Source organism: Sander lucioperca, chromosome 23 (assembly GCF_008315115.2).
Source record: "Sander lucioperca isolate FBNREF2018 chromosome 23, SLUC_FBN_1.2, whole genome shotgun sequence".
Classification (NCBI taxonomy): Eukaryota; Metazoa; Chordata; class Actinopteri; order Perciformes; family Percidae; genus Sander; species Sander lucioperca.
The window spans coordinates 4,242,624-4,252,635 of record NC_050195.1 but is presented as its reverse complement, the minus strand read 5'-3'; the positions used below and the strand labels follow the sequence as shown (position 1 = coordinate 4,252,635).

Sequence of the window (10,012 nt, the reverse complement as noted above, 5' to 3'; positions counted from 1 at the left end):
CTGATTGGTTGCTCCGATTGGTTATAGGTCTATTTGTTGCTCTGATTGGTTGTAGGTCTATTTGTTGCTCTGATTGGTTGTAGGTCTATCCGTTGCTCTGATTGGTTGTAGGTCTATCCATTGCTCTGATTGGTTGTAGGTCTGTCCGTTGCTCTGATTGGTTGTAGGTCTATCCGTTGCTCTGATTGGTTGTAGGTCTGTCCGTTGCTCTGATTGGTTGTAGGTCTATCCGTTGCTCTGATTGGTTGTAGGTCTATCCGTTGCTCTGATTGGTTGTAGGTCTATCCGTTGCTCTGATTGGTTGTAGGTCTATCCAATGAGTGCTGAGGCATTTTCTGTCCTGGTTGGGTTGAACCATGCCCCATAATCCCAGCCCTATGGATAGGCCTGCAGCGACGCGTCGATGACGTCGACGCATCGACGTCAAAATTACGTCGACGTCGTATTTTTGCGTCGACGCTTCGCCACACACACATGTGGGAGACCAAAACATTGCAGGAAACAGCAACCTCCTCACAGAATTCCCAACAAAGCCCTGCAAAAAGCCCCATGAAAAGAAAAAGTCCTAAAAAAACAGCTCGCCCTTAATCATCGAGGGTATGGGAATACTTCAAATATAGTCCCAAGTACTAACGTTAGCTAAATTAATTTCATGTTTGTGTAGTGTGTTGTGTAGCCTGCGCACTTAGGTGGTGCTAGCTAACTATCTTAGCTCTCCGTGCAGTTTGTTCGTGCTAAGTTAGTAGCTAACGTTAACGTTAGCTAGCTACTGGCGCCTAGGCAGCTGTGTTTAGCTAACGTTAGTTATCATCTAATGTTGGCTTGAATGGTAGCTAGCTTACGGCTGCAGAACACAGCTATCTATAGTAGCTAACGTTAGCTAATGTGAACGTTAGCTACTAACCTAGCACGAACAAACTGCACAGAGAGCTAAGATGCGTTGGTTAGCCTAGCACCACCAAAGTGCACAGCTGCATTAGCATGTAAACCTACAGAATAGCAGTTAAGAGAGTGAGTTTGATTATGCATCAGGTTTTATGTTGGGACTGTTATGTTGTGTTAAACAATCCAAGGAATGTCTGTACTGTTCACTGCACAGTGTTTTTCTTTTTTGCACTACAACTTGATTTTTTTGAACAAGACAGTTATGTTGGTACTGTAAAAGAGTAAACAGGCTGGCCTTTCATTTTGTATAACAGTAAAATAATTATTTTATTTTGTGTAAAGCAGAAGATTTTTTGCTGTGCAAAATTGTTTAATAAAATATATAATTAAGAATTTTTTGGTATTTATTTGAGATACATTATGGTTTTTATTAATCGAGCAACAGAAAAATAATCGTTATATTAATCGTCCAATTAGTCGTTAGATTAGTCGACTAATCGATAAAATAATCGCCCGATTAATCGTTTAATAAATAATCGTTTACCCCCAGCTCTACCTATGGAGCAGTTTCAGACTTATATTCTGACTAGAATCTGAGTATGACCACGTCAGGCTGGACTCTCTCCCTGACCTGCCTGCGTCTCGGGCTGGACGGGTAACTTGACGGCTGGCGAGCACGGCTCTTCGGCTGACGCCAGATGGCCCCGCTGAGTGAGCTTAATGTTTGCTCTGTAGCTGTTAGCACTGTCTCTCCCTCTGTGATCCGCTGAGCAGCGCTTTGAGCAAAAATATTGATTTAAAAACGATGTTATGGATTATGGTGATCAAATCTCTGTCCAGTAAAAACAAAAAAAATGTGTAACCCTTTAGCTCCCAGCACATAACAACACAGTCACGTTTACTGGCTTTTAACTCTGTGTGTGTGTGTGTGTGTGTGTGTGTGTGTGTGTGTGTGTGTGTGTGTGTGTGTGTGTGTGTGTGTGTGTGTGTGTGTGTGTGTGTGTGTGTGTGTGTGTGTGTGTGTGTGTGTGTGTGTGTGTGTGTGTGTGTGTGTAGAACCGCGGTGTGTACATGTTCCGGATCGACAACGACTTTGTGATCGACGCCACCATCACTGGAGGACCGGCCAGGTGAGAGCAGTTCAGACAGCAAATCACCATCACCAAACCCACCAGACTCCATGTAAATAATCAGGACTTTTAGCGTGTATAGAGCCAGCATATCTCCACATGTAAATGGGTGAATTAAGGGTTTATTTCAACCAAACCAGAGTGGTGATTGTTGGAACAGTGGAAAGATGAACCAAGACGGCTTTTGGTAGTTTGATTTAGTTTCTGTCCACTTTGAATGAAGTGTGTTTTACCATGATAAAAGTCCTGATTATTTACATGGAGTCTGGTGGGTTTGGTGATGGTGATTTCGGGGCTGTTTGATGTTAAACTAAAAGGATCTTACTCTTTAACTAAAATGTCTATCTCTGTAGGGATCCATCCCATAATGTTGTCAGTCTCTTAGAATAATAATCTGAGTCTGTCAGCAGCAACAACAGAACTTTTAGTGACTCTAACTGCTGCTGAACATTAGTCCTGTAGGGTTACATTACAGCTCGGTTCTGGTTTAATACTGGACCAGTTTCACAGATTGTTGTTCCATCAGACACTCAGACACACACACATGGGAGGTTACGCTTTAAGACACTTTTTTTATACAGTTAGTTACACATGTAAATGAGGCTGCGTCCGTCTGTGATTGACAGGTACATCAACCACTCGTGCTCTCCCAACTGCATCACGGAGGTGGTCACCGTGGAGAAGGAGAACAAGATCATCATCAGCTCCTGCCGACGCATCCAGAGAGGAGAAGAGGTACCTGTTACATCCTGGTCACATAACACAGATTTTTCCATCCATACGTTTTTATCTGAATTAAATGATATTAAATGAAAAAGGCCTTATGGAAACAGTAAAATTCAATTGAATTTCATGAATATCGACTCAAAGGAAATACGTTTGGTCTCATCAGATTTGATCTTGATCGATAGACGGCTGATGGAAACGTTATTTGCCGAATAAATAATGAATTGTGATTAAGTTTTAGGTCATTTTATGGTTGCAACCCGCCACAAAACAAAGAAGAAGAAGTTGTAGTTCATTCCCGCCCAGTATTTCCTCTCTGTCTGCACACATGGCGGGCGTCAACAAAGACAGATGGAAGTGGACCAATGAGGAGACGAGAGACTTTTTAAATTTAATTTACCAGCAAAATATAACGCTGTCGTTCCCACACCACAGCCCGCCTCCGCTGTCGTCGGGCATTTACTACATCTGCATCACCATAGCAACGTGTTGATAGCGTGATATGGCGCTATCAGCTGATACATAAGCTCTATTACAACTCGTGCAGTATTGATCATGTGTTGGTAGATGGAGCAATCCATTTTGTCTAGAGAAACTTTGTTCGGAAACGTTAGCTCAAACGTTGATTTCAGTGCGAAAATGAACGGAAACACCTTCAAATGTCTCAAATCAATTCCATATACCAGTCTGACCGCAAAACAGCACGTGACGTCATTACTCCCAGGTTTTCATTGGCTTTAAAGCCGCTGGATGGAAACACACTTTCACCAGCTTTATTAGCACGAGTTCTTTAACCAACTTCAGATAATTCGACTGATACGTGGATGGAAACGTAGCTACTGTTAACCCTTTAAACATCCAGAGAGGAGAAGAGGTACCTGTTACATCCTGGTCACATAAGGTCACACTGTTAACCCTTTAAACACGTCAACAGATGGACGAGGAACTCTGTTCCTTACTAAGTCTGGCAGATGATGACTAGGGCCTCCCACAGCCAATATTCAAAGCTTCAGTGGGCGCGTTCAGACTAGAGCGTGACACGAGAATCAATTGTCGCTCCCATCCCACGAAAATACTCCCGTCATATCCCGATCACGTGACTGGAAAAAAAAATCCAGAGAGAAAGACTCCTGAATCCCGTTCGCTCCCGTTTGGTTCCCTATGTTGTAGTTATCAGACTCTGTAGCATGTTACCACGGTAAAATCACTGAGGTTGCCTCGGAAATTTAGGCTACACTATACATACATTACCTACAGGTCTAGGTAACATACATTACCTACAGGTCTAGGTAACATACATTACCTACAGGTCTAGGTAACATACATTACCTACAGGTCTAGGTAACATACATTACCTGCAGGTCTAGGTAACATACATTACCTGCAGGTCTAGGTAACATACATTACCTACAGGTCTAGGTAACATACATTACCTGCAGGTCTAGGTAACATACATTACCTGCAGGTCTAGGTAACATACATTACCTACAGGTCTAGGTAACATACATTACCTACAGGTCTAGGTAACATACATTACCTGCAGGTCTAGGTAACATACATTACCTACAGGTCTAGGTAACATACATTACCTACAGGTCTAGGTAACATGTATTACCTGCAGGTCTACCTACACACACATACACAGAAACAGTACATCTGTGTGACGTCCTGTTGTGTTCTTTAACCCTTTTAAGTAAAAGTGTTAACAATCCTGATTTCAATATTAACCAAAATGTCATATTTTGTCTCCCCCCTCCCTCTCTCTCTCCCCATCTCTCCCCCCCCTCCCTCTCTCTCTCCCCATCTCTCCCCCCCTCTCTCTCTCTCCCCCTCTCTCTCCCCCATCTCTCTCTCCCCATCTCTCTCCCTCTCTCTCTCTCTCCCCATCTCTCCCCCCCCCCTCTCTCTCTCAGCTGTCCTATGACTATAAGTTTGATCTGGAGGACGATCAACATAAGATCCCGTGTCACTGTGGAGCCGTCAACTGTCGCAAATGGATGAACTGAACATCTCTCTCTCTCTCTCTCTCTCTCTCTCTCTCTCTCTCTCTCTTTTGGTGCTGAGGCTGGATGTCGATCGCCCATCACTCTGTGGGCGGAGCTACCCTTCCTATCAGAAGAATATAATAATAATGATGTAACGTAACGATCAGATGTGATCACAGAGAATAATGATCGGAGGGGTTTGAGTGACAGATCAGGGGCGGGGCGGGTGGGCGGGGTTAAATCTGATCAGGGTGGGTGATTGACATGTGAGGGGGCGGGGCTTACGACGAGGCTGGTCCTCTGTGTGTATATGATGTAAATGTGTAAACGCCACTGAAATAACACAACGTCCTCACAGAGAGGGACGCAAAGTTGCACTATCAAAAATATAAAACGACAAAAACACAGCTATACCCACACAAACATACTTGATTCCTCCTCTCTCTCTCTTCCTCCTCTTCCTCCTCTTCCTCCTCCCTGCGTTTTGTTAATTTCCTGTAAAATAAGAGATTTTTTGTTCTTTTTGTATTTATTACTGAATGAAAAGCTATTTTCTAAATCCACAGTGAGTTCGAGGCCCGGAGTCGCAGCGTGTAAATATCTGTATCATAAAAAGCTAAAAGAAAAACAGAAAGTTTAGAGATAACTCCACGAGCGCTACCTTTCACATCCTCACCTTCATCACCTTCATCACCTTCATCACCTGCCTGCCCGTCGGAGCGGCGTTCTGTCCCTGTTTTGAATAAAGTTTCACCTTTTGTGTTTTCCCGTCTGTCCCGGCGCTGGAGGCGATGCGTTGTGATTGGACGAAGGCTGTGAACAGACTTCCTGAGTGTCACTGCGGCCTTCATCGGAGTATCTCTGCGTGCGTCTGCGTGGCGTCCTGACTGCAGCCGTCTGCGTGGCGTCTGCGTGCGTGCGTGCGTCTGCGTGCGTCTTTCAGTTAGTTTTCTTGTGTTGTGGAGTCCTGCTGCTGTACATATGAGGATTCATCAGGACACGTGTACAGTTAGACGACATGAAGCCTTGTTTCTGTTTTTTATTATTAATGTAAACACAGCGTGACCATGACGACGACGATGATGATGTTTGTGGGTTTTTTTTTTGGTTTTTTTTTTGGGGAAAAATGTGGAATCTGATTTAGAATCATTTACAGAAAATAAAATATTTTACATCTTGAAGAAGCAACTCGGCTGCTCTTTGTGTGTGTGTGTGTGTGTGTGTGTTCTTGTTTAACTATATTCGTGGGGTCCAGTATACTTGTGGGGTCCCGACAGCTTTGTGGGGCCAAAATGCTGGACCCCACAAGGTTAAAGGTGTGTTTGAGGGTTAAGACTTGGTTTTAGGATTAGGGTTAGAATTAGGTTATGGTTAGGGTGAGGGTAAGGGTTAAGGTTAGGCATTTAGTGGTGATGGTTAAGGTTAGGGTAAGGGGCTAGGGAATGCATTATGTCAATGACGGGTCCCCACAAAGATAGTGACACAAATGTGTGTGTCTGAGTCTCTGTGTGTGTGTGTGTGTGTGTGTCAGCTCAGACATGAGAGGAGAGAGAGGAGAGGAATGACATGCAGGAGACCACCGTATGCCAGATTCAAACCCGCAACCTCTACGTCCAGGACAGAGCCTTCATATATGGGCACCCAACACCTGCTGGTAAAAGAGATACTGGTTGGTCATTTCCTCATCCTCTACAGCCTCTGATGTCATCACACAGCCTCTGATGTCATCACACAGATGCCGCTGAATGCAGCGGGGCTTTTTCCACATAGACAGTATATAAACTGGACCAGCAGGTCCTGTGTCTCTGGACGGAGACCAGTGAAGTCTCTTTCCCGGTGATGGCTGAGCGTTACTGAGCAGCCTCCAACTGAGCTTGAAGACGTAGATGTGACGTGAGCAACCTGTCTGAAAGTTGGAAGTCTTCTGGTAGCTGTGCCAAGAGAAATCTCAATCATTCCCAATCTAGCAGAGACGGAGAGCGTAGGTATATGTAAGGAGATAACATAGACACAGGCTAATTATTGATCACTAAAATGATAGTTAACATTAGTAATTAAACTTAAACAGCTAATGGAAGTCCAAACTGCCTGAGAGCTTCTCCTGTACTATACGGTAATTCAGAGGTGGGACAAAGTCGTTGTTATGCAAGTCACAAGTAAGTCTCAAGTCTTTGCCCTCGAGTCCCGAGTCGAGTCACAAGTCAAAGCCAACAAGTCTCAAGTCGAGTCCAAAGTCCTACCATTTTAGTTTCGAGTCATTTCAAGTCCTCTTACCACAGAAATAAAATGTATACAAATCATATATGTCTGTAAGATTTGTATTTATTTAAACCTCTTTTTATACAATGACATTAATCAAATAAGGGCCGGCATGTTTTGCAAATTGCAACTCTTTTTTTGTCGACTACCTCGTAATTTTTATAGCCAGACGAAACTATCTTCGGTATCATTTTGCCAACTGGCGCGTTGTTGCTTGTGCTTCATTGGTTGTCTTGTAATGTGCCTGCTTAGATGCTGTCGAATCAAAACAACGTGGGACTACAGTGATTGGATGTCGTGCAGGCAGCGCGCGTGCTCTCTGCATGCATACAGGTGGTGCACATTTTTTTCACAGATATACTGAGAGCGGCGCGGCCGTGTGAACATTTTCTTCCCCAGTTTTCATGGGAAGTAGCAAGTCTTCTCGAGTCAAAAGGTGCAAGTCCAAGTGAAGTCACGAGTCATTGATGTTAAAGTCCAAGTCGAGTTGCAAGTCTTTGTACATTTTGTCAAGTCGAGTCTGAAGTCATCAAATTCATGTTTCAAAAGTGTTCTGTCAAAGTGACGTCAGAATGAATGGCAGTCAATGGGATGCTAACGGGAGGTGATGGCTTGGTAGCATCAGAATGGCGCCATAGGAGGTTGGGGTTGTGAGGAGAAGCTGACCCTCTTGGTTTTCCTCCACAGCTCTGTCATTCTTGGATGGGAGATAAACGTGCTCTGGTTTATCGGCATTTCTGTAAACCAATCACCAGCGTTGGGAGTAATGCGTTACCAAGGTAACGCAATTACAGTAATGTATTCCTTTTTGCATTACTAATACAATGTCGGTAATATTATACCCGTTAAACGCGAGTTACAACGCATTTTAACGCAACATTTAGTAGGATTTTGTTTTTTTAAGAATTCACCATCAGTGTTGGGAAAGTTACTTCCAAAATGTAATCCATTATAGATTACTAGTTACTGTCATTTGAGAGTAATTAGTTATATTACAATATTACTGTCTCTGAATTGTAATGCTTTTCACTACTTTTGAGTTACTTTCACCAAAATAACAGCGGAAGTTTAACTTGGCAGGTAGTCTCCTCTTTATCCACTTTATTACATCATTGATTATAATATTTTGTAAAATTAATATGAATATGCGAAGTTACTAAAGCTATAAAAATACAGAAATAAATTTTGGAAGTAACTTGCCCAACTCTGCCAATCACAATCATGGTGGGCGGGGCTAAGCTCCGGACGGAGCCACGGTGCCTCTGCTAAATAGTCTCAGGAAGGAACTGGTTTTGGTGGAACGTGGACGTTCAAAAGTAGTTTTAGTCAGAGGGACAGATAGTCTAGCTAGCTGTCTGGATTTACCCTGCAGAGATCTGAGGAGCAGTTAACCATAGTCCTCACAAATGGGTGCACACACACACACACACACAAACAGACAGACAGACACACACACACATACACACACACACACACACACACAGACAGACAGACAGACAGACAGACAGACAGACAGACAGACAGACAGACAGACAGACAGACAGACACACACACACACACACACAGACACACAAACAGACATACATACAAACACACACAGACAGACAGACACACATGGGTGCACTGGAACAATCCTGGAACTCAAAGTGGAGGATATATTTCTCTGTCACTCTGATATTGACTAACAAGAGTCTGGTTTGTTTTATTGTGAAATATTAACTTGAACAGGAAGCTGATTAGTTTTATTGTGAAAGTTGTGACCGGAAGTCTCGTGGTCTGTGTTGTGTGACTTGATGTTTCTGTGATCGTCTTCCTGCAGCTCCAGTCAGAAGTCCAGCAGAAATCCTGCAGATTTAAACCTCAGCTGCTAACGGACCTGGAGGTCCCACCAGCTGCCGGAGTGCCGCTGAGCAAACTGCCTCAAACTACAGACCCGTGAGTAGAGGTCAGTTATGATGCTGGGGAGTCGGATATATCCAACAGTGTATGGCTGCAGCCTGGAGACCTCCCATCTCATGCTGGCGTGTCCAACGGTAAACTCAGATGCTCAGAATACGAAATCGTGAATTATTTTCTAAATGAAGTCACGGTTAAGTTAGTGAGCATGATGCAATTAATTGAAGGCTGAAATACTAATATTTATAATAATAATTAAACTCTGAAATACGGCTATATGAAGCAATATTCCATTAAAAATATTACCTAAGTAAGAAACGTATCATAACAATATGTACTTAAAGTATTAAAAAGTAACAATGTAGAAAAGTCCTCACATTTTTGAAACTGGAAATGATCAAAGTAGCTTAGTAGTGTCCAAAGCAAGTATTTCTACCAATGAATCACACTGACAAGTCCTTACGCCATTGTTTATACCAAGATAGTGAAACTGCCTTGTGTTGTTGTCCATATTTATCAGTTCATTCTGGAAGTAGAGTCTAATGAACAATGCACAGGAAAGGGAGAACTATTCCCTATGTGACAATGTTACACATTATTATCATCTCTGATCTGAGAAATACGCCAAAGCAACTGAGAAGAACTGTAGCCTACTGCTGTGAGCTGCCAAAACCAAATACCTAGTTGATTATACAGCTCCATACAGGTATTTTGAATTTTTTATAAAAAAAAATAAATTATAATTTATACTCTTTATTGATCCCCAATGGGGAAATTACAATTTACACTTGGTTGCTATTACACAATAATAATATTGTATTTGTATTTTTATATGATGTAAAATATGTTTGGACTGATTGACACAAGTCATGTTCATTTTCATTGAAGTTCACATATAGGTATACAGGTAGGTATATGGCCTTTACACAGAGTAACTACCCATTTCCAAGTGTGTAAGCTCCAGTTTTGGAGGAATTAATTGCACATATGCATTTGTAACGGGCGTGCATTGTCTTTAACAGTCTTATATCAGGCTGGATGCACGTCCATTAACCCTTGTATGTTCTGCGTTGTGTTCTATGTTGTGCTGAGTGAAGGAAGGACCCGGACCACGACCAGCTGCTGGTTGCT

General features: G+C 42.7%; 1 protein-coding gene across 2 annotated transcripts in view; it reads left to right on the top strand.

Annotated features, from left to right (window-relative positions):
- Positions 1-5,497, top strand: part of LOC118494350 (histone-lysine N-methyltransferase 2C-like) — a 48,319-nt gene extending 42,822 nt beyond the window's left edge. For both annotated transcript variants that reach the window (XM_035998133.1, XM_035998132.1), the window contains exons 38-40: positions 1,942-2,015; positions 2,642-2,750; positions 4,655-5,497. In XM_035998133.1, the coding sequence (XP_035854026.1) occupies positions 1,942-2,015; positions 2,642-2,750; positions 4,655-4,747 (276 nt within the window). In that variant the 3' untranslated portion in view covers positions 4,748-5,497. The remainder of the gene's footprint in view (positions 1-1,941; positions 2,016-2,641; positions 2,751-4,654) is intronic.
- Positions 5,498-10,012: the final 4,515 nt, after the last annotated feature.